Below are 24,452 nucleotides of genomic sequence, written 5' to 3'. Positions count from 1 at the left end.
GAACCGAACTTTGTCGATTCACTCCTTTAAAGGCATTTTTCGCTCTCGACTCGCTTACTTAACAAGTGAGTTTTTCATAACCCCTTTTTAACTTTTTTAATATTTTTGGGGTGTAGCATGTCACAAGTTTTTATTTTGTTAGTTATGCGCTTATTTACAAAACGATTCATATTTATCGTACATGTTAATATTATTCTTGCATATTGTTTATGAATATACGTGAACTTGCTTGAAACATGTTTACTGTTTTTATGATGAAAGTTACACAAACGTGATGTGTTGTAAAACACACTTAATTTTCGTAACATTTTATCATCCTTTTATTACTAATTTATATAATAAATCATGTTTTTGACTCGTTTTAACTTGATCTTACAATGTTTATTATTTTGTGTAGGTGACGAGTTTTAAAGAAGAAAAGGTTCGGGTTTTTGAAGACATTGGAGGCCTTTATGATCAAGTTAACAAGAACTAGATCCAGGCCCGACCCAAGCCCGATAGAGAAAATGCTTTCATGCAATAATATATTATAAACACAAAAAAAAAACCCCTAAGAAGGAGATAGGGAGTGCACGGCAGTAGGTTGGAAGGAGAAGAACAATTTTCAACAATCTTGGAGGCTTGGAGACCATTGGTGTTTGGTTTTGTGGTTGGTAATAACCCACGTGATAATCTTAACGTCAACAAACAAATATAATTTTAAAAAACAAAACCAAAACAGCCATTCTTAGGCCGATTGGAATTGTGGCAGCAGCAAGGGACAACTAAATCAAGAGAAATTGTTTTTGAAGGTTTGTGACCAAGGGAAATAAAAGGCTATTCATCAAAGTTTATTGGTTTGATTTTCTGTTTTCTTTAATTATGAATTTATTTTTTAAACTTATTAACTTTGTGCTATCTATTATTATTATGAGTAGCTAAACTATTTGCACTACCTAGGTAGAGATGAATATTGACATTGTTTAACAGTTTATTTGGTTTTGATTGATTATACGACGTATTATTATTGAAAAATTTATATAATTTAATCTTTGATGTGTTAAATATTGTTTTTATATAATTATTGCTTTTGATTTCGCGTATTACTTTGATTGAGTGATTGTGTGTCATTCGGTTAGGGTTCTACGTTTAGGTCATAGACTTGGTGTTTTTGATCTATTTTGTGGTTAGCGCGACCATAGGAATCTTGAGTTCTTTTAATTATTAAAATTCAATAGGTTCACTTTCCTTGCGACCGAGAGGTAATAAGGAGTCGGTTTGTCTCGGGTATTTATTCGGTTAGGTTAGAATTGCGCGAGAGCGAGTTTTGGTCTTAGCCGGTTTAGTTTTGCGTGCAAATATGTGTCTTAGATCAAATTAAATATTGTTACCCCTTTATCCCTATAATTGCTAGTACCAATTTTTAGCGGGTTTTGTGTCGTTGAGTCCGAGAGGAGATGCGTCATCAGTGTACCTTAGTAATCTTTTTCCCGGTGCATTTATTCAATCTTTTTCGATTTGTGAGAGTTAGTTGGTGAGACCGAGAGGTGATCTAGCGAACTTTAATGAACCTTAGTTGATTATTTTAAGATCCCGGTGTGGTGTGATTAGTTAATTCCATTAGCCGTTGAACCGTCAATAGGATTCTTGCCTAGGTAGTCGTTTCTCCATATTTGTTAAAACCTCGTTAAGTCCCGACAAGTTTTCTTGTTAGTTTCGTTAAGTTAAGTAAGTTAGTTAAACTATTTAAAATAAAAATTAAAATAAAATCAATTAAATATTTTTAGGTAGGACTTGGATTAGGGTTTATAATCTGAGCCGTTCTCACGTGTCTTCGAGTTCGATATCCGGACTTTCCTCATCTTTGCTATACACGACCGGTAAACTTGCCGTTTGTGTGAACTAGGATAGGTTGTTTGGTTTTTAAAGCTTAGTTGCGATTTCGTGTTTTATTTATATATATTTTTTCGCACATCAAGTTTTTGGCGCCGTTGCCGGGGACACGATTTGAGGCGATTAGAGAACGACCCGAGTTTGGGGACTTACCTGTTTACGTTTTACTTGCTTATTTGCTTTTATTTGTTTTTAGTTTAATTTTAGATTAGTTAATTTTAGTTTTTCTTTATAGTCGTATGCGTCATACCCGCTCACAAGGACCACTGAAGCTTTAAACGTCTGACGACACCGAGAAAGTCCAGCCTGAGGGAGAGCGTTCTGTTTCACCGACAGGTTCTGATTCTTCTTCTACTTCTATTTCTTCCGCATCTTCTAGGGATAGGAACATGGGTGACCAACCGCCTAGGAGAGTAGTAGCTGACTACGGTAAGCCGACAACGAATCCTCATTCAAGAATCACTTTATCGAACGGTGCCGCCGCTGGCAACTGGTCCATTCCTGCCCACGTCATGCAACTAATAAAAACCGCACTCCAATTCGAAGGGCTAGAGAGCGAAGATCCTTCAAAACACATCGACATGTTCGTTCAAATCTGCGAAACTTTCAATATTGGCAACATGAACGATGAAGCCATCTATCTCCGTCTTTTTCCCTTCTCACTCACTGGAAAAGCCTACAAATGGCTGAAGTCACTACCTGCAGGATCCATCACCACTTGGGCGGGCCTTCAAGAGAAATTCATGACCAAATTCTTTCCGCCATCTAAATCCGCTCGACTCCGTGAGGAGATTTGTTCCTTCTGCATGAGGGCCGACGAGTCTTTCGGGGAAGTTTGGGAAAGATTCAAGGACATCCTTCTTAGTTGTCCTCATCATGGTTTAGATAAGTGGATGCTCATCGAGAAATTCTACAATGGAGCCACTCAGCACGTGCGAGAGATGTTGAACCAAACTGCTAACGGGAACCTCCTTAAGAACAAAGATCCCGATGAGTGCGTTGTCTTTTTTGATGATCTAGCAGCGAGCTACGAGGGGCACGGGGGCAGAAATTCTTCCACGTCATCGAGAGGAGTACTTCAGGTCGATACGAACACTAGCATTCAAGCGCAGATTGATGCTTTGAACAAACTCGTTAGAGATCTTACCGTTAAGAGCGTCGCGAAGTGTGAGGTTTGCCGAGGGGGTCACGACACCATTGACTGTCTTGTTAAACCGGGGTAGCAACCAAGGTTGACTTTATCAACAACCCCTTGAGATATCAAAACTCCGCCTTCGGCGGGAACACTGGCTGGAGAAATCAGAATAACTATCGTGGGGGACAAGCCAGTGGCTATCAAGCCCAATACCAAAACCAGCATCATGAGAATCTATTCGGGCAGGGGAGTTCAGGTCAGGAAAGTTCGGAACAAGCGGTGAGAGAGGAGAAGAAAGCCTCACTAGAGGAGATGATGGCTGAGCTGCTGCAAGCCACGTCTCTAGCTAATCTTGAGCCTCACGTTGGAGAGATTGCCAACCCAGTTATCCGAGAGAGCACCAGGTTCACTACCGAGTAATACCGAGAAAAATCCAAGAGGGTTCGCTAAAGCGGTGACTACTAGAAGCGGTGCAAGAAGAGAAAGAGAGGTTAATCCTTCGAGAGTTGTCACACCTGCGGTTGACGAAGAAGAGCAGGTGGACGAGGAGATCCAGATGGAGCCTCCTCTAGTCGAGGCACACCAGCAGACTATCCCAGCGAGTACAAAGCCGACTGATATACCTTCATCATCATCAAACCCACCTTTGAGAGTCTACAAACCCAAATTGCCTTATCCTGGAAGACTCCGATCGGATAGAGACGAAGAGAAAAACTCCAAGTTCCTTGAACTTCTCAAACAGCTTCACCTAAACATTCCTTTCCTTGAGGCGCTTACTCAGATGCCCAAATATGCCAAATTCCTCAAGGACATTCTTTCCAATAAGGAGAAGCTAGCTGAGATCTCTTCTATTCCGTTGAGTGCTGGGTGCTCTGCAGTGTTGCAGAGCAAGTTTCCTGAAAATACGGCCGATCCTGGGAGTTTCACAATTCCCTGCATCTTAGGCGACGATACGGTTCGACATGCTTTGGCCGACCTTGGGGACAGAATCAATCTCATGCCGTATTCAATGTTCAGTAAGTTGGGTCTGGGCGAACCGAGGCCAACCCGAATGAGTATCCAACTTGCTGATCGTTCCATGAAATATCCGCGAGGGGTGGTCGAAAACATGCTTGTTCGTATCGACAAGTTCATCTTCCTGGTGGACTTTGTCATTCTGGATATGAATGAGGATGATGTGTCCCGCTCATTTTAGGCCGATCATTCCTTGCCACCGCACATGCGTTGATCGACGTCAGTGAGGGCAAATTGATTCTGAAAGTTGGGGATGATAACGTCACCTTTGACGTAAGACAGTCACTCAAGCACCCCAAGTCGACGGACGACTCCTTGTATTTCGTTGATACCATCGTATCACATGTGTGGGAGTTTTTCACTGACATCTGTGGCGAACCTACCTTGGACCCACAGATCCTCGATAGGGAGATTTCAGAGGTTGAGATGGTTGCCATGACCACTCAACCATTGATGGATGACACCGTGTCAGCACCCCTAGATTCAGAGTCAGCTGTTGAGATCATGCGAGACGATCCTCGAGACCGACCCTTTGTTGAGAGCCCTCCTCCTTCCTTAGAACTTATGGATCTACCCGATCATTTGAAGTATGCATTTCTGGATGAGGAGAGGAAGCTACCTGTCATCATCGCGTCTGCCTTGACGGAAGTTGAGAAGTTGAAGTTGTTGAAGGTGCTGAAAGCGCACAAGGATGCGATAGCATGGAAAATTATAGACATAAAAGGGATTAATCCCTCGTTCTGCACTCATAAAATCCTCATGGGGGGATAATTTCAAATCCGTCGTTCAGCCTCAACGGAGGCTTAATCCGAAAATGCTAGAGGTCGTTAAGAAAGAAATCATCAAACTCCTTGATGCGGGAATTATATTTCCTATCTCTAATAGCGCCTGGGTGAGTCCGGTCCAAGTGGTTCCCAAGAAGGGTGGCATGACTGTCGTCACCAATGAAAGGAACGATCTTATTCCCATTAGGACCGTGACCGGTTGGAGAGTCTTCATCGGCTACCGCAGACTGAACGATACCACTAGGAAAGATCACTTTCCTCTACCCTTCATTGATCAGATGCTTGAGCGTTTGGCGGGTCAGCAGTACTACTGTTTTCTGGATGGTTTCTCCGGATATTTCCAAATCCCGATCTCCCCCGATGATCAGGAGAAAACCACATTCACCTGCCCCTATGGCACGTTTTCCTATAAACGCATGCCATTTAGACTCTGTAACGCTCCAGCTACTTTCCAGCGATGTATGGTGGCGATCTTTCACGACATGATCGAGGATTCCATGGAGGTCTTCATGGACGATTTTTCTGTCTTCGGGTTCTTTCGATCATTGTCTTCCCAACCTTGATAGGATGATGGCCCGTTGCGTCGACACCAACCTAGTCCTCAACTGGGAGAAGTGTCACTTCATGGTACGCGAGGGCATCGTTCTAGGACATAGGATCTCGAATGCGGGGATTGAGGTGGACAGGGCTAAAATTGAAACCATTTCTAATCTTTCCCCGCCCACTTCTGTAAGATCCATCCGTAGCTTCTTAGGTCATGCAGGTTTCTATCGCCGGTTCATTAAAGATTTCTCGAAAATTGCGAGACCAATGACCAAGCTACTATAGAAAGACGCTCCATTTGTCTTCTCTGAACAGTGTATCGAGGCGTTTGATCTTCTAAAAGACAAACTCGTTAACGCCCCGATCATGATTGCTCCCGACTGGTCTATGACATTTGAATTGATGTACGACACGAGCGACTATGCCGTTGGAGCAGTGCTTGGACAACGGAAGGAGAAACACTTCCACCCGATCTACTATGCGAGCTGGACCTTGAATACTGCTTATGAGAATTACACCACCACTGAGAAAGAGTTGTTAACTGTGGTGTTTGCATTTGATAAGTTTAGGTCATATCTTGTTCTGTCCAAAACAGTCGTCTACACGGATCATGCTGCCATACGTTATCTTTTAAGCAAACAGGATGCTAAGCCTCGTCTCATCCGATGGATCCTGCTGCTTCAGAAGTTTGATATCGAAATCCGTGATAAAAAGAGGTCCGAGAATATAGCGGCCGATCACTTGTCATGTCTTGAGAGAGCCGAGATCGGAGATGCTGGGGTCATCATCAATGACCATTTCCCGATAGAGAATCTCATGTTTATCAGAGCACAGGATGACGGCTACCCGTGTTTCGCCGATATAGCGAACTTCCTTGTCGATGGTTCCCTCCCTAAGAGGATGTCTCACCAGCAAAAGAAGAAATTCTTTGCTGACGTAAAGTTTTACATCTGGGACGGCCCGTTTCTTTTACGTACAGGTTCTGATCAGCTGGTGAGGAGATGCGTAGATGTTGAAGAGGGGTGGCGGATTTTAAGCCACTGTCATGAGGGACCGATGGGAGGTCACCATGGTGCTGTTCTTACTGCTAAGACGGTCTTCGATTCAGGATTCTATTGGCCTTCAATTTTCAAAGATGCTCATGCATTCGTTAAAAGCTGTGACCGATGCCAGCGTGTCGGTAACATCTCATCCCGAAATGAGATGCCCCAGAATGCTATTCAGGTTTACGAAGTTTTTGACATTTGGGGTATTGATATTATGGGCCCGTTCCCATCGTCTACAGGGAACAAGTACATACTTGTGGCAGTTGATTACGTCTCCAAGTGGGTAGAGGCCAAAGCCTTGCCCACTAACAACGCCCGAGTTATAGTGAGATTTCTGAAAAATCTTTTCTCTCGTTTTGGTGTACCGAAAGCCTTGATCAGCGATCGAGGTACTCACTTCTGCGATGCGCAGATAGAGAAGGCATTGCAACACTATGGGGTCACCCATCGGCTTGCTACTGCCTACCATCCACAGACCAGTGGACAGGTGGAGGTGAGTAACCGGAGCATTAAACGCATTCTTGAGAAGACAGTTGGGCTAAACCGAAAGGATTGGTCCGACAAATTAGATGATGCTTTGTGGGCTTTCTGATTTGGGATGTGTCGGTAGGCCCAACTAGCTTTGATAGTGCTCTTTAGCATGTTTTTTTATATATAATAATTTAAAAACGGTGAAACCGAATTTCGATGCTTAGGGAGGATTACCATAATCTGAAAACTTTGAGATGGTAAGAATTAAATGCACTCAAATCAGCACACACCACATGTCCATCTTTTTACGAGCTTAGAAATAGTTATATATTTTAGGGTGATATAAAAGATTGAAAAAAAAAGAAAAGAAAAAAAAAGAGAGAGAAAAAAAGTATGTTTTGAAAGTTTGTTATGTATTGTATTATCCATAGTTGTTCAAGAAAAGCAAAATGCTTGTGAAGAAAGTTATGTATTGTAAAATGCCAAATAAGCATTCTTAAAAGTTAGTAAAAGAGGCCAAAGATGCACATACTAGACGAGACTTAGAGTTTACGTGTTACCTTGGGGATGGTGACTCTGAGGATACACTATTGGGGCTCGAAGGTTCTTAGTCAATAAATAAAGTTTTAGGTTTATAGGACAAAGTCCAATAATATTTAGGAATAGCTCGTACGACCTCCACATGACCATTCATCCATCAAAATTCCACCGAGTGCATCTAATTAGTACCATCAACGAGTCCTTGGCTTATGGTGATTTGTCGAACCAGTTTGCTTCGACTCTAGTTCTTCTAGCTCTTTTTGTCTGAGATAGGGTAGGTGTAGCCTTAATTTTTGGACTTAAAAACGTTTAATGCAAAAGGGGGGCTTGATTGGCTAGTGGTTGGGTTTAAGTGGACAACAATAACGGCAATCACGGTCAATATGTAGAGTTGTTTCTTGTGCTTTAGTAATGTTAAATAATCTGGGAGTTTGTTGTTTTCACTTGGTTATGATCCTGTGTATATTTCTTTTTCAGAGACGAAAAAGTCTTAAGTGTGGGGATGTTTGATGTGTTGTAAAACACACTTATTTTCCGTAACATTTTATCATCTTTTTATTACTAATTTATATAATAAATCATGTTTTTAACTCGTTTTAACTTGGTCTTACAATGTTTATTATTTTGTGTAGGTGACGAGTTTTAAAGACGAAAATGTTCGGGTTTTTGAAGACATTGGAGGCCTTTATGATTAAGTTAACAAGAACTAGCTCAAGGCCCGATCCAAGCCCGATAGAGAAAATGCTTTCATGCAATAATATATTATAAACACACAAAAAAAATAACCCTAAGAAGGAGATAGGGAGTGCACGGCAGTAGGTTGGAAGGAGAAGAACAATTTCCAACAATCTTGGAGGCTTGGAGACAATTGGTGTTTGGTTTTGTGGTTGGTAATAACCCACGTGAGAATCTCAACATCAACAAACAAATATAATTTTAAAAAACAAAACCAAAACAGCCATCCTTAGGCCGATTGGAATTGTGGCAGCAGCAAGGGACAACAACTAAATCAAGAGAAATTGTTTTTGAAGGTTTGTGACCAAGGGAAATAGAAGGCTATTCATCAAAGTTTATTGGTTTGATTTTCTAGTTTTCTTTAATTATGAATTTAGTTTTTAAACTTATTAACTTTGTGCTATCTATTATTATTATGAGTAGCTAAACTATTTGCACTACCTAGGTAGAGATGAATATTGACATTGTTTGACAGTTTATTTGGTTTTGATTGATTATACGGCATTATTATTGAAAGCTTTATATAATTTAATCTTTGATGTGTTAAATATTGTTTTTATATAATTATTGCTTTTGATTCCGCGTATTACTTTGATTGAGTGATTGTGTGTTGTTCGGTTAGGGTTCTATGTTTAGGTCTTAGACTTGGTATTTTTGATCTATTTTGTGGTTAGCGCGACCATAGGAATCTTGAGTGCTTTTAATTATTAAAATTCAATAGGTTCACTTTCCTTGCGACCGAGAGGTAATATGGAGTCGGTTTGTCTCGCGTCTTTATTCGGTTAGGTTAGAATTGCGCAAGAGCGAGTTTTGGTCTTAGCCGGTTTAGTTTTGCGTGCAAATATGTGTCTTAGATCAAATTAAATATTGTTACCCCTTTATCCATATAATTGCTAATACCAATTTTTAGCGGGTTTTGTGTCGTTGAGTCCGAGAGGAGATGCGTCATTAGGGTACCTTAGTAATCTTTTTCCCGATGCATTTATTCAATCTTTTTCGATTTGTGAGAGTTAGTAGTGAGACCGAGAGGTGATCTAGCGAACTTTAATGAACCTTAGTTGATTATTTTAAGATCCCGGTGTCGTGTGATTAGTTAATTTCATTAGCCGTTGAACCGTCAATAGGATTCTTGCCTAGGTAGTCGTTTCTCCGTATTTGTTAAAACCTCGTTAAGTCCCGATAAGTTTTCTTGTTAGTTTCGTTAAGTTAAGTAAGTTAGTTAAATTATTTAAAATAAAAATTAAAATAAAATCAATTAAATATTTTTAGGTAGGACTTGGATTAGGGTTTATAATCTGAGCCGTTCTCACGTGTCTTCGAGTTCGATATCCGGACTTTCCTCATCTTTTCTATACGCGACCGGTATACTTGCCGTTTGTGTGAACTAGGATAGGTTGTTTGGTTTTTAAATCTTAGTTGCGATTTCGTGTTTTATTTATATATATATATATATATATATATATATATATATATATTCGCACATCGAAACGCAAACGCATACACATAGTGGGAAGGTCCGATGGGACATACCTGCGCCGTCTAACGTTACGACTTCGGTTGTTTACGTAAGGTGGTTCTCATTTCCCCAACTTCTACGGCTTCGGCTGAATGAACGGGAGGACGACACTATTTGATTTCATTTACATTATGTTTGAATGTTTATTGCATGACGATTGTTGAATCACATATTTAATATATATTTATATACGCAAAAACTTATGAAAACTCACCAACATGTGTTGTTGACAAAATATATTATTTTAAACGTGCTGCAGGTTGATACGATGAAGTGACAGGACAGAAAAATTTGTTATACCATAGGATTATTTCAATGAATAATATTTTCTTCATTTAGATGTGATTTTCTTTTTGTCTCATTATCAAACTATTTGTGTACTTGTGAAATTATGAAATAAAATAAATATATTGTCACTTTTAATAGTGTTACGAGCTTATGAGTGATCTGTACGTTGCACCCGGGCATATTCCGCTTAAAGCCGGGGTGTTACACCATGGTGTGAGAAAAAGATGACATGAATAACTCTTTAATCATAGAAAGAAGATATCTCATAATATGTTAGGGATCTTTATACATTGCTTAAGAATTACACGCCAATAAAAACATGAATTTAACTTTAAACGCATTAAATGTATGAACACCCTCAATCCAAACACACTAAAGGTATAAACACCCAAATTACTTCAAGAAATTCACTATTGAGAACTCAATTCATAATGAATTAAGCCTTAAAAATGTTCTTTTCATATATATATATATTATATTATATGTTTATAGAAATATATATACAACATGAATAAAAATTTTCATATTGTACTAAGAATATTCTTTATACCTTGAAATCTAGAACCATAAAAATAAACAAATTAATCAAACAAAAACGCAAGGACCATTGTGTCTCATAACATTCAAACCAACAAATTTGAACAAAGAATTACAAAGAACATACACAATACCAAATCAAGAAATCAGCAAAATGAATGCAAGGAAAAACGATTCATCTATGTTTTGACCCGAATACACCATCTGTCTTGATCTTAAGAAAATGAAAAGCACAAATAATATGTGAATATGGAAACTAAAAAAGAAATAAAATATTTGTTATTCGCCTCTTCTACCACTATACGCCCTATATAGAGTCCACTGCCAATTCTTTACAATAAAGTTTTTACTTAGAGCACTCACGTTGGAATATCTATACCATACCCCATCCTTAAAATCTAGAGGAAAAAAAAACGATTAAAAAAGTAAAATAAACTATCTATCCCCATTATTTAAAGAGGGATAAAAAAAATCTAGAACTCGTTATTCATTTTCCATACGCATCTCTATAAATGTTTGAGTGTAAGTAGAGAAAAAAATAAAAACATTATTTAAATAAATTAAAAATAGATATTGAAAATGGGATGTGGGATGTTCTCTAAAGATGAACAAATTTTAGAGAGAAATTATCTTTTTAGTAAAAGTTTTGAAATAAAGATAGAGAAACCACAATGAATGCTCTTAGTTGATAGCGCCTCAAATCACACATTTCATTTCCAATACGATACACGCCTTAAGCCATTAGTTTTAAATGGTGGTAGGTAGGCCCTGAAAATTATTTCAGGGGAGTCATACTTTTTGGAAGTCAGTTGCCTATCACTAAATATAAAAAAAGTTTTCGGTATAGTTCGTGTCAGACCCCATAATAAAAGATAAGCCCAAATTAAATTACAAATGATCTGATAATTAACTTAGCAAGTTACAATATTCAAGCTAAAAAAAGCCTCAATACAAGGTTAGATGAATGACAATTAATGTTATTGACAAAGGATTAAGGACTAGTCGCTCTAAGATTGAATACATCCATCGTGATTTACGCCAGCATTTGATATGTGTGTCTTGAATGGGAAGACCAATTAACCAAGCGAACGGCTTGGTCAGTTGATTTAGACGAAGGCGCGACAAAAAGGCGATATAAGTTTTTAATCAGAAACTGTTTTTTCTTATTATATATATATATATTTCTTTCATTCTACAAGTTGATCTTTTACAATTTCAGTCCTCTAAGGTTAACAATGATAACTAAATTGATAAATAAAAGTTGGTTCAAAAATATTATTATTATTAGGTGCAAGTGGTAAGGAGAAATATGAGGAGACCGGGCAAGGCCAAAGCAAGATAGCCGAAGCAACAGAGAACTAATATATATCCTCATACGACTTGACTTTCGTATCGTATAGATGATCATCCATCAACAGCATGCTTATAGATAGATAGATAGGAATAGGATTATAAATAAGATCCTGCGATATGTTTGCCAAATTATTTCACAGACCTCCACCGGAATCACAATCTTCTATTCGTCCGAAGGTACTAATTTCACCTAATTATTATTATTATTATTATTATTATTATTATTATTATTATTATTATTATTATTATGCTTTATGGTCGAGTTAATTAGGAATTTGAAATGAAAGCAACGCCAATTGATAATGATAAGTTTAGATATTCTATCTACATGCACATAATTTCAAACTGAAGAACCCTAGGTTTAGGAGGAGGACATGGAATTACACAAGGCATGCCTTATTTCTCCAATGCAACTAGTTAGTGCTAATCAATATACTGCTATCTTATTAATTATACACCCAAACAATTAAATTTGGAAATGGAATGAATAGTCATGGTAAATTACAAAATCTGACAACACTTATTATCACTATTTCCATTGCACTAGGTTAAATGCTTACATAACTTGAAAGTGAAGGCCGCTAGGTTTAGAAGGAAATTTGAATTAGGCGAAACAGAGCATCCAGCTTTTGATTTCAGCTAGCACTGGGGACATGTGTGTTATTTCTGAAATGCAAGTATTACTATTACTATTACTATTGAATATTAATATTATTGCTGATCTTATTATACAGATATAATAAAATGATTAAAGAATGTAGCGGTGATGTGATGATGATGAAAGATATGAAAATGGAATAGTTATGATAAATTATGAAATCTGACATTAGATGGTTGAATAGTCCACATTCCGGTATCATGACTATCATTATGGTATCTATTAATTCTGAAACATATGCGGGTTGATATGTTGATGGTTATGCATTGAAGTAGGTTAATATAGTTTGGATAACTTGCTGATTTTAAATTATGGGGATTCGAGCCCTATAGAAATTGGAAGAAATTATTAGTTTCATAAGTATATTGAGGGTTATTGTGTAATCAAGTGCAGTTACTTAACCTATGTTGGGGATTAAGTTGTATAGATAGCTAGGTGGAGTAGTACCTGATATGTAGTTATGCTGGGAAATTATGGAGTATGGTTTTCCGTTGTTTGTAGCAAAATAACATTGCTACCGAATTCTTCCTGTCAAAGTATCTTCTATTTTGTGTATGCTTCTGTAAACTAATAGATATATTCTGAAATTTTTACATGCTTATTTTGCAGGATGCTCCACAGTTGAATGACTTTGAACCACATGTTGTTGTTCATTATGGGATTCCGTCTACTGCATCAATCCTGGCCTTTGATCCCCTTCAGCATCTACTGGCTGTAGGCACACTGTGAGTATATTCTTCTTCTTTTTAATAGCTAGTTGAAAAAAGCTATTACCCGAACCTACTTCAAGTGAAGATTTTGTTCATGGGTTCAACCATTTAATACCTGTAAATAAAACCTTAGAAATTAGTTATTAGTGTATAGTTTGTTTTCCTTCTTCTTTTAAAGATTAATTAATACATATTTGGTTTAAAGAAATAAACCACCATATGTTCTATCTGATTGTTAAAAATTGTTGTTATTTACTTGACTTTTTTATATGTTCTTTTGTTGCTGCAGGGATGGCAGGATAAAGGTGATTGGTGGTGATAATATTGAATGCCTTCTAATATCTCCAAACGCAGTACCCTTTAAATATCTAGAGGTGTTTTGTCTAGTGAAACATACATTATTCACTCTTTTGTTTGCTTTACATTTAATTTACCCTTTTGAAGATAGAACTTATGTGACGTCTTGTTTAACAAACATTTTTCTCTCTTTTTCCAGTTCTTAGAAAACCAAGGTTATCTAGTCAGCGTCTCAAATGAAAATGTAGTGCAGGTATATTATATATTATGTATTATATTTGCAGTTTCATCTCTTGTACCCTGAAGCAAGCCGAAGACTCGAAGAGGCATTTCACCTACTATTTGTGCTTTTGACTTTGATAGGCGTGGGATCTAGAACAGAGGCGCTTGACTTCAAATATACAATGGGGATCCAATATAAGTGCATTTTCTGTAGTTTGTGGCACTAATTACATGTAAGTCTCGCCAATTTGATTTTCTACATTTCAGTTTAGATTATATGAAGGATATGGCTTTGAAGAGTTGACTATTGCAAGCAGGTATCTTGGAGACGAGTATGGCTATTTTTCTGTATTAAAGTTTAACTTTGAAGAAGGGAATATCCAACAAATGCCCTATCAGATTCCTGCTGATCTCATAGCTGGTAATGCTGACTGTACGAAATTTGTAGTTAGAAAAAATGATATCATAATTATTGTTGTGCTTTAGGAACTTCTGCGTCATCTGTTTTTACATCATAAACAACCTCTTCTGGTGTGATATATATTTTTTGTGCATTTAAGACTGCTTTATTTTAGACTTTTGGCATCTTGTTTCTTCAGATAACAATAAATGATTTGGGATATCTTTTACTGTCTGTTACAACTTAAGTCTTCTAGAATGACCCTTTGGTATATAAATAGGTTTGAGAAATAGAAGAAAAGCATCAAAACATAATCAAAATGATCGGAAATAAAGCCTCAGCAATGCACTATTTCCTTAGAAATCTACTTGACTACTTCTTGAACGCTGTGTTAGGAAGAATGTGAATTTTAGATAGGTGTGTAGCTACACAATAACGGTCAAAATTATAAATGTTTACAATATATTATAGATACTAGGTGTGAGCATGGGCCGGTTTGCTTATGGGCTAAAAGTGAACCTGTAACCAGTGTTTCGGTTTTTAGATTTTCATAACTTATTGTTGTGCTTATAAATGGTTTGGTTAATTCGGTTATTGGAAGATAGTTTGGTTAATTCTGTTAACCACTAGCTTTGGAGGTGGGTGAATTCAAGTAAGATTTAATTAACTCCAATAATATATTGGTCAAATAAAATATTAGCAATTTTTTAATTTATAAGTGAGAATAAGCAACTAATACGTTGTTTATAAAAATTATAACAAGTTTTATGACATACCATAATATTTATAAAAACAAAAAGAATATATATATATAAAAGCTGATTCTATTGTTGGTTTGGTTAATTCAGTTGTTTATATTCATATAACCATAACCAGATCATAAAAAGCAGTTATAAAAGTATCATAATCGAACCATCTGGATCTCAATCGGTTTGCTTTTTTGGGTTATTTTATAAAATTTTTATGCTCATCCCTGATTACAACTATTTCTTAACAATGCCGCATAACAGTAACTATTTATGTTGTATCATTTTATTTCTTAAAATGTATTATGAATCTTGCGTTGTGCACATATTTCATCAAAGTTTTTATTAGGCTCATTGGTGTATGTATGTATCTGTAAGTTATTAACAGGGATCAATAAAAATTTAGCCGATTACAAAGAAAAACCCCAAAAGAACAGAACTTCAGATAGTATTAGATATTTTTCTTTTAATTAGTTAATACTGGTTTTCTGAAAATTAAAATCTTGGGCTGATGTGTCATGCGACTTGTTAAATGTATTCTCACCAATCATATATCTTCCACTTCATTTACAAAAAAATAATAATAAAAAAAAAGAATAACAAAATCAATAAAAATCCGTGTGTATTTTACACCGGCTAATCAAATGTGTCACAGCACCTCACATATGTTGAAACAACATAAATAACATTATAATTGAATTTATAAAGTTAAAATTATCTGCAGCAATACCTTACAACATATCTTGTCGTTTTGCAGATGAAGCCTCGATTCAAGTACCTGATCAACAGTCTGTTGTGGGCCTACTTGCCCAACCTTGTTCCTCAGGGAAAAGGCATGAAAAATATTAATCTTTTAATTCGTTTCTTGTATAGGTTAACGGTCAACACATGTTTACAGTAGTTTGCTTCATCTGCAGAGTGTTGATCGCATATCAAGATGGAGTGCTAATTTTATGCGATATTTCTGAAGATAAGGCTATACTTGTTAGAGGCCATACCAATCTCCAGCTAAACTATGAAATAGTTATTCATTCCACAAGTGATGTCAAACATAATAAATTAACCAATAGTTCAAATGAAGAGCAGATAGAGAAGGAGATTAGTGCTCTTTGTTGGGTTTCTTCTGATGGGTCAATACTTTCTGTTGGCTATGTAGACGGAGATATTATATTATGGAATTTACCAACGGCAATATCTACCAATAATCAGAAAGCGAATAAGTCGTCTAATAATGGAGTTAAGTTAAGGTTATCTTCAGGTGATAGAAGACTCCCAGTCATTGTTCTCCATTGGTCAAATAGTCAACATAGTGGTTCTGCCGGTCAACTTTTTGTCTATGGAGGTGATGATATTGGATCTGAGGAAGTCCTTACGGTATCATTCAAAACACATCACTCACTTATGTTTTTTTTTAAATCGGAATAACTACATGATATAACTAACTTTGGTACAATTTCTATTTTTAAGTTAACTATCTGCTTTTTGCAGATCTTGAATCTTGATTTTTCATCTGGACTAGAATCCCTGAAGTGTGTTAAGCGATTAGATTTAACACTTGACGGTTCTTATGCGGATATAGAATTGGTACGTGCGCCTGAGAGTAGCGATACCACACTTTTTGTGTTGACCAATCCTGGTCAACTGCATGTCTACGATGACGAGTGCTTGACAGGATTAATATCTGCTCCAGACATGAAACATGCTGTAAAAGCAGTTCATTGCCCTGTAACTATACCAACAGTTGAACCTTATATGACCATCTCAAAGCTCTGTTTGGTGGACAGCGAGGATTTGCAAAGAGTTCTCAAGGAGGTTAGAAATTCCTAATAGCTGAGGTGGCATGTCAGACAGGTTGGGTCGAATTGGGTTCGGATTGAAATAAGTCAGGTTAAAACCATGTTGACATGTTTTGTTAGGGGGTGCCAATCGTGTCGGGTTGATGGGCTGCTAGTTAGCGGGTTGATTTGTTCAACCCGAACACAATCCATGATTTTATTGTTATAAAAAACATCAACCCTAATCCACACACACTTCAATTCGTGTAACCTGAACAATGAGCACGACCCTGATTAACTCATTTACCTAGAGGTGTCAAACGGATTTTCAGGTAATAATTAAATTGTAAATGTGTTAATTGGGTTGTTGCGTTGTAAAAAAGTGGGTCAAACAGGTTAGTGGGTTGACTTGTTTAACCAAACGAGTTAAAGGGGTCAACCCAACACTACCCGTTAATAAACGGGTCAACCCAAACATGATCTCTCTTTTAAAGGCTTAGATATGCCAACCCAATACCTGATTCGTGTCGTGTCGCAAATTGCCACCCCTATTTTGTCCATTTTTTAGTAATATTTAATGCATAAGTTCATTTGAAAACAATATGATTACAATAGTAATCTAAATCATTGAATAAAACGGTTTTGGAGATTAACCCATTTAAACTGTTCAACCATTTGACCCGTTCCCCTTTTAGCAAGTTATCTTAGTTGACCCGTCTGGGAAATCGACCCTTTCCTAAACAAAATGGGTCAAATATGCACTTTCTTACGTTGCATGCGAGCGCTAAGTTTCTATAGTTTGTTCATTTCATGTTCGAAGACAGTTTTGGCTGCAAAACCTCAATCATCATCTCCTACATTAACAGGGGATGCAAAGTGGCATGTGAGTGGTGGCTTTCTCAGTCAGCTATCCTCAGCTGAAAATATTGGAGTTGAGAGAATATACATTGCAGGGTATCAAGATGGCTATGTCCGAATATGGGATGCCACATTTCCTGTTTTCTCACCTATTTTTGTTCTAGGATTGCAGGTTAGTGTTATTAAAGTTTATAATTTTTTTTTCATTAAAACCGTGTCATGAGTAATCTGATTAACAATGAATAACAATAACTTCTCATTGGAGCTTACCCTATTTTCTCAGGTGGAAGGTACTGAATTTTCTGGTGCAAGTGAACCCATATCAGCCTTGGAGTTCAATTCTACAACATCAAGTTTAGCTGTTGGCAATGATTGTGGTCTGGTACAAACTATTTTCTGAAAAACTACTTGGTTTGATGGAAGTATATTTTTGAATATCCAAAATAAATCTTTTGGACCTTGTTAATTGTAAATAGTCATTAGTCTAGGCCCTTTTATGTTATTATTAATTACTCAAAGGCCCTCTCTAACTCTATAAATAGAGTGGGCCATCTCTTGTATTTTACACACTTTATTAATACAATACCAGTTTACAGGCCTATATCAATACAATTAGTTGATGTTTGATGTTTTTAGGAATTTTACATTGGGAACTTCCATGGAAACGAAATTGTTTCAAATTATTAGCTGTTTAAAAGGTGATAGATCTATGGATATGTCTAGCTTTCATCTCTGATTCTGTATTTGTATTTGTATATAGGTTTGCCTATTTAAGCTAGTTGGAGAATCTGAAAAGTTAAACACACACCTTGTGATGGAAACCAAACGTGAAGGTGCGTTTTGTTAAATACAGTTACGCTTGTAAATGAAGTAACACAAACGGAGCATGTTCGTGTTCGTCCGTTTAACTTTAGCTGAACAGACGATCGAACACGAACAATTAAACGAACAGGTTTTTCTTGTTCATGTTTGTTTGTTCGTTAAGAAAATGAACATGTTCGTTTTCGTTAATGTTCGTTCGGTAACGGTATAAACGAATGGTTTCCGAACGTAAATGAACGAATTGAACTGAACATAGCTGAGCTAAAATCACTTAAGAGTAATGTGGAGAACGATGTGTTGGATCTAAAATGTTATTAAAACTAGACTAAGTTGTAATGGGTTAAAAACGTTTTTAATGGATATATTAGCGAACAAACTTAAACTAACGTTACCAAACAAATATTGATGAACCTAAACGAATGAACATAAACGGATTTAAATGAACGAACGAGACATGTGCTCATGTTCGTTTAATTAAATGAACAAAACTTTGTTCATGTTCATTCATTTGTTAAATAAATGAACCTCCCGTTGAACAGTCACGGAACATTGCTTCTTTTACAGGTCTTAATACCATTGCATTGTACTTCCATTTATGTGTACTTTAATAGATACCACACATGTTTTACAGAAATTGATTTGCACCATGGGAACGGGTGGCATTTGACCACCGTCTTTTCTCTTGTAAAATCTCCGGTAAGAAGCCTGCAATACACATTTTCTGGAGCTAAGATCGTTGTTGGATATGAATGTGGTAAGGTAGGCATCATAGTTACAATTCTTTTGAGCTGACTCATAAATCAAATGGTCAATGCGTTATTAGTTCTTTACTAACTCATTTTCTGAATATTAGGTTGCTGTACTCGATGCTATATCATCATCGGTACTGTTTCTTACAGATCACCTAGTCAGCAACAATTCTCCAGTCATTTCTATACCCATAAAAACATATTCACAAACTCATACCAACGATCCTGAGCAATCTGGAGACACATCATCAAAAGATCCAGAAAAGGAAGTGGCTTTCATATTGACTAAAGATGCACATGTCATCCTTGTGGATATTAATAGTGGTGACAAGATCTGCTGTCAGTCAGTAAACCCTAAAGAATCAACTGCAATCTCAATACACCTTTTAGGCAAGCTATGCTCTTTATTCTAATTAATGTTATTAAGTAATTATATATGTATTACCGACATAGTAGTTAAAAAATGATGACATGGCAGCCAGTCTCAGCCGTCAGTTCATAAGATAAGCAGTTACAAAATCTTTTGAAATTCATAGTATGTTAATTACAGTGTCTTAACTATCAATCAATCAATCAATCATGCCCAGTGAAATCCCACCGACAGCAAAACTCCATTAAATTTACATATATATATATATATATATATATAGTTAAGTAGTGTCTTAACTATATATATATATATATGTAAATTTAATGGATACTAATTATTACAGAGTATATGAATTTATCTTATTCATAGTTCGATTTATGTATTAGTTAACCAACATATATTGTATATGTATAGATATAAGATTAATATATGTATTAATAATATTTAACTTAAGTCTGAAATAGATTATTCTGATATGATTTATATTTGGATGTTTTCAACATTGTTTTTTTATGTAAATCATTAGTTTGGTACACTTCATACTATTTTGTTTTCTTTATAAATTCAAAATATTTGATACACGCTTCTCAAGATTATAAGGGTCTAGTTTCTTAAAACTGCAGTATAACACTTGTTTGTTTATGCTTATGTCTGACCATCACCTATTGTGTTATTGTTGTTGCTAATGGAATGTGTTTACATTCAGATGAAAAATTTGCTGTTCCAGAATCGTCTGAACAGAATCCTGTGAACTCGCCACACGGCCCGACAGATGGAAAAGAGTCTTCACAGTCTGATACGGATCCAGAAAATGATACAACTGAAGATGAAGTAAATACGTCAAGTGAAGCCACTGAATTATGGAAGACTTTCGTTGACTCACTCATTTTAGTTTCTTGTGCCGATTCAATACTTTTGTTTTCAACCAAGTCACTAATTCAGGTTCCTACTTGGTTTTATATTATCTTACTTTTTATCATTTTTTTACAGCATTTTTAAAATATAATGCTTCAGGGGCGGTCAAACTTCATGAGAAAAATCGACTTAGAGAAACAATGCTGCTGGGCTACAATATTCAAGAAAAATGAAGTGGAGTCTGGGGTGATTTTAGTTTATTCTAATGGAGTTGTTGAGATCAGGTGAAGTATTTTTTTATTTTTTAATAAGTTTGTGTAACGCGTGTGGGGCGATTAATAAACTTGTTATATTCATGCAGGTCCTTGCCAGATCTTAATGTGCTGGCAGCAACTTCCATAATGTCTATTCTCAGATGGAATTTCAAGACCAATATGGAGAAGACAATGAGTTGTTTTGGTAATACAAATATAACCATGGTTAGATACTTTCTCACTTATAGCATCATGTTATTATACAATGATTTGTTTAATTCAAATTGTCTTCAAATTGTTTTTTATTTATCAACTTTATATTTTAATTTTCTGTTAGGTGTATGGAAGTGAATTTGCTGTTATATCTCTTTTCACCTCTGAAAATGACTTCAGGTCTCTCTCTCTCTCTCTCTCTCTCTCTCACACACACACACGCACGCGTGCGCGCATAAGGGTATCAATTTCACGACATGAAAACATGACAGAACCTCACACGAAGTTCGTGGGTTTGGGTATAGTCTAAACAGGTTTGGCACGGCATCATGTCAAACTGAAAACAAGTTTTAAGTAAACGGAGTGTGCTCGTGTCAAACCCGAAGGGTTCGTGTAAAATTTTCAAGGGTGTAAAATTGTTGAGTTCGTGTAAAATTTTTGTTTACATGTCGGGTATGGCCCGACAGCCCACATATACCCCCCATTTAGAGCCCTACACACGCGCACGTGCACACACACATTCTGATTTATGACTTTTGGAATCGTTTAGGATACCGGAGGCTTTACCTTGCCTTCATGATAAAGTTGTTGCAGAAGCTGCAGAGGCTGCTCTTAAGTTCTCTCTTAGCCAGAAGAAACAGGTTGCTATATGTTCTAGAACCTTCTTTTGATAGTTGCTCTTAATTTGCTTTGACTTTTCGTTTTTCAGGCTGCACCAACAGGATTAATTGGTGGTATCATCAAGGGTATAAGAAAAAAGGAAAATGAAAATACATATATTGAAGAAACCCGAGACGTTCTTGTTCCTAAGTTAGATGCCTTGTTTTCAAGGTCCCCGTTTTCAATTTCCGATTTAGATTTGGATTTGGGAAACGAAGTTGATGCACCAATCAAATTAGGTTCTAATTCTGGCTTTCTCACCTTTTTCTCCTCCTAGAGGTGGCAGATTCGACCAGTTTACTTATGAACTGGTCAATATAGGTTATGTTTTAGTGAAAGATCATATGCGTAAAGTCATAAATTTTAACTAAGGAAAGTGGTCAAATTTAAAGTGATATATAAGGCATACAACCTCCTAGGTAACTTATTCTGCAAATGGACAAAGAAATGTTCTAGGCCAACTCAATTGAACGTCGTCCATCTTAACCCGTTACCTCAACATAGGGGGTGCAAATGAGCCAAGCCGAGACCAAACTCGCCTATGCTTGAACTGGTTTGTTTTGAGCTCTATTTCTAATGCTTGAGCTCAGCTTGGGCTCTGGCTCTGGCTCGTTTATTTTTTATTAACTAATTTACATGTATTTATACTTATTTTATATATATTTATTATAGATCTTATATGCATCAAAGTAAAATTATTAAGTTATTTTTATCTTAATTTTATACATAATAGTTAATTAGTTGTCAAATATATTTACTATAGTAAATGAAAGGCCCATTTAGTCTCCCGAGCTTACTGGAGCTCGATAATTGAAGCTCGGGCTCGTGAGTTAAACGAGCTTATTTTCAGGCTCAAGTTTGGGCTTGAGCTCATTTAAGCTTGGCTCAGTTCGAGGTTTTAGCGAGCCGATCTCAAGTAGCTCACAAGCGGATCGGCTCATTTGCATCGCTACCTGAACGTGGTCTGTTTTGACCTGTTGCCCAACCACCATGTAGTTCCCTCTGTGTATTCAACTTTTGACTATTTTAACTTTTTGATCAGTTGTAGAAAAACTTGTGGTGGAGCCTCTTTCTCCTGAGCCACCATCCCCGACTCAGACAAAGGCAAAGACGGAAAAAAGTATACTACACTTTCTAAAACTTTATGCATAGTATAATTTGTTTTTGGGCATACACTAACTAGTTTTATTGTGACATGTAGACAAACAGATGGAGAGGGAGAAATTATTTGAAGGTGGCTCAGAACCAAAAGCTAGGACAGCTGATGAAGTCAAGGCCAAATATCGAAAGGGAAAGACCGGGGTAATTTAATAAAAGAATATGTTTTTTTTTCTTTTTTTTTTTATTTTGTGTGTTTTAAGAATCATTTATTAACCCTCCGAATTTTTATCATCATCTAGGATACGGCGGCTGTAGCTCTAGAAGCAAAAGACAAGCTTCTCGAACGCCAAATGAAACTTGAGGTACCCCCCCCTCCTTTTCCCTCTTTTTTTTGTACAATTTTAGGGGTGTCTGCGATCCTATATGACAAACCAAACTGGCTGGTTTTAGCGGTTCAATATTTTTTTTTATTAAAAGCATTAGTTTGTAGTAAAGTTGCTAAAATGATAAATATAGTTCGTGAGTTTGATACAGGTAACGTAATTTGATATTCCTAAAATGAAAAGAAATTAAAATAACAAATGTAAAATGTCCGGTTCGGTTTGCATGGCTGGTTCCAAGTTTGAAACTGTTGATCAGAGTGTAAGACTGTAAGACCATTAAACTGTCAACACCGAACAATATATGTTTTAGACCATTCAACTTGCTTTGTTTTGAGCTGTTCGATTGGTTTACCACATGTATTGTCATTATTATTAGGGTCTGTTGTGCTATAATAAAGCTAAGCATTACTAGTCCCCACTTTCAGCTAATGATTAATATACTGACAGTGACCACCATTACTTCATTTCCTAATATTGACACATGATATAAATGTGATAGAAACTAAAAGAGAACTCAGAAGAACTAGCTAGCGGGTCCGAGAACTTTGCATCATTGGCCGGTGAGCTTGTAAAGCAAATGGAGAATCGAAAGTGGTGGCAAATATGATAAAGTGGGGCTCCATATTGAAGGGAAATTTGGTGGTCCATAATCATTCTTAAACCTAATAATATGTTTGTAAACCTCATTAAGCACATTGATATCGTGCACGCTTGTGTGCTTGTTCTTTCCGTTTATAGAAAGTTTGGTCGATTTGTTTACCTTATTTTCTGTCTTTCGATTTGACACATAGAGTTGGATGTGTGCTGATGTTAATTTGTTAGATAACGTGGTTCGCGTGTCGTATTGAACATTCAAACATCACTTAACATGACCCAACCTCGAAGTTTAAGAGTTTTGAACGTCTTCACCAAATTAGTTATCATAAAAACAAATACATATAACTTTTTTTTTAAGTTTTGATCCAATATGGCATCAAAGTTTACGGGTGAAACTGTCAAAAAGCAATGGTTTCGTATTATATATGCATGTGCATGGGCTTTATACGGAATCTTATTATGCAGACAATTATATGGAAATCATAAGCACTTGTTAGTAGTGTTTACTGTTTAGTTTGTCATTCTCTAATTAATTAATAATTAATATTAACATAAAGGATAAAACTGGTACTGCCGGTAGTGATCATGAAATTCTTGATCTTGATTTTCTTAAAATTTTGTATGTAGGCAAAAATTCAGTAAATACTGTACCGATCCTGAATTTTTCAATCCCGATTTTCTTAAAAACCCTAGCATCAGAGACAAAAATTCGGTAAATAATGATAACGATCAGTATCGGTACTGGTATCAAAATACTTGTTACATTCTCTCCTTGATTTTCTTCAACTACAATATTTTATATATATATTATGTCTGCGTATGTGTATGTATTCGGGTATATGTAGATGTGAATGTAGTCTATATGCACATGGTCATGTAGATGAAATACTTTTCCTGAAATTTTTACAATATATCTCAAATGTATATGATCAATTTATATAACAAGT

At 36.4% G+C, this 24,452-nt stretch overlaps 1 protein-coding gene and 1 non-coding gene across 2 annotated transcripts; one reads left to right on the top strand and one right to left on the bottom strand.

Moving 5' to 3' along the window:
- Nucleotides 1–2,648: 2,648 nt before the first annotated feature.
- On the bottom strand, nt 2,649–2,755 carry LOC143594471 (small nucleolar RNA R71). Its single transcript, XR_013146336.1, has one exon. It is a non-coding gene; the product is annotated as a small nucleolar RNA R71 (small nucleolar RNA).
- An 11,284-nt stretch (nt 2,756–14,039) lies between these two features.
- LOC143594470 (uncharacterized) lies at nt 14,040–23,851 on the top strand. The gene is made up of 18 exons (XM_077073781.1): nt 14,040–14,143; nt 15,626–16,242; nt 16,357–16,680; nt 17,464–17,673; nt 17,785–17,883; nt 18,262–18,334; nt 18,955–19,082; nt 19,177–19,462; nt 20,149–20,384; nt 20,457–20,581; nt 20,659–20,776; nt 20,889–20,944; nt 21,315–21,405; nt 21,474–21,663; nt 22,467–22,544; nt 22,626–22,726; nt 22,825–22,887; nt 23,408–23,851. Exons 2-18 carry the CDS (start codon nt 15,757–15,759, stop codon nt 23,513–23,515), a joined length of 2,772 nt encoding a protein of 923 aa, XP_076929896.1. The 5' UTR covers nt 14,040–14,143; nt 15,626–15,756; the 3' UTR covers nt 23,516–23,851.
- Nucleotides 23,852–24,452: the final 601 nt, after the last annotated feature.

The sequence above is a fragment of the Bidens hawaiensis genome, unplaced genomic scaffold, assembly GCF_021521415.1.
Source record: "Bidens hawaiensis isolate Kalapana, Puna unplaced genomic scaffold, B.hawaiensis_p1.1 tig00043662_1, whole genome shotgun sequence".
In the NCBI taxonomy this organism is placed as follows: Eukaryota; Viridiplantae; Streptophyta; class Magnoliopsida; order Asterales; family Asteraceae; genus Bidens; species Bidens hawaiensis.
Note: the sequence above shows the minus strand (reverse complement) of the source record. Positions and strands in the feature narration are given on the sequence as shown.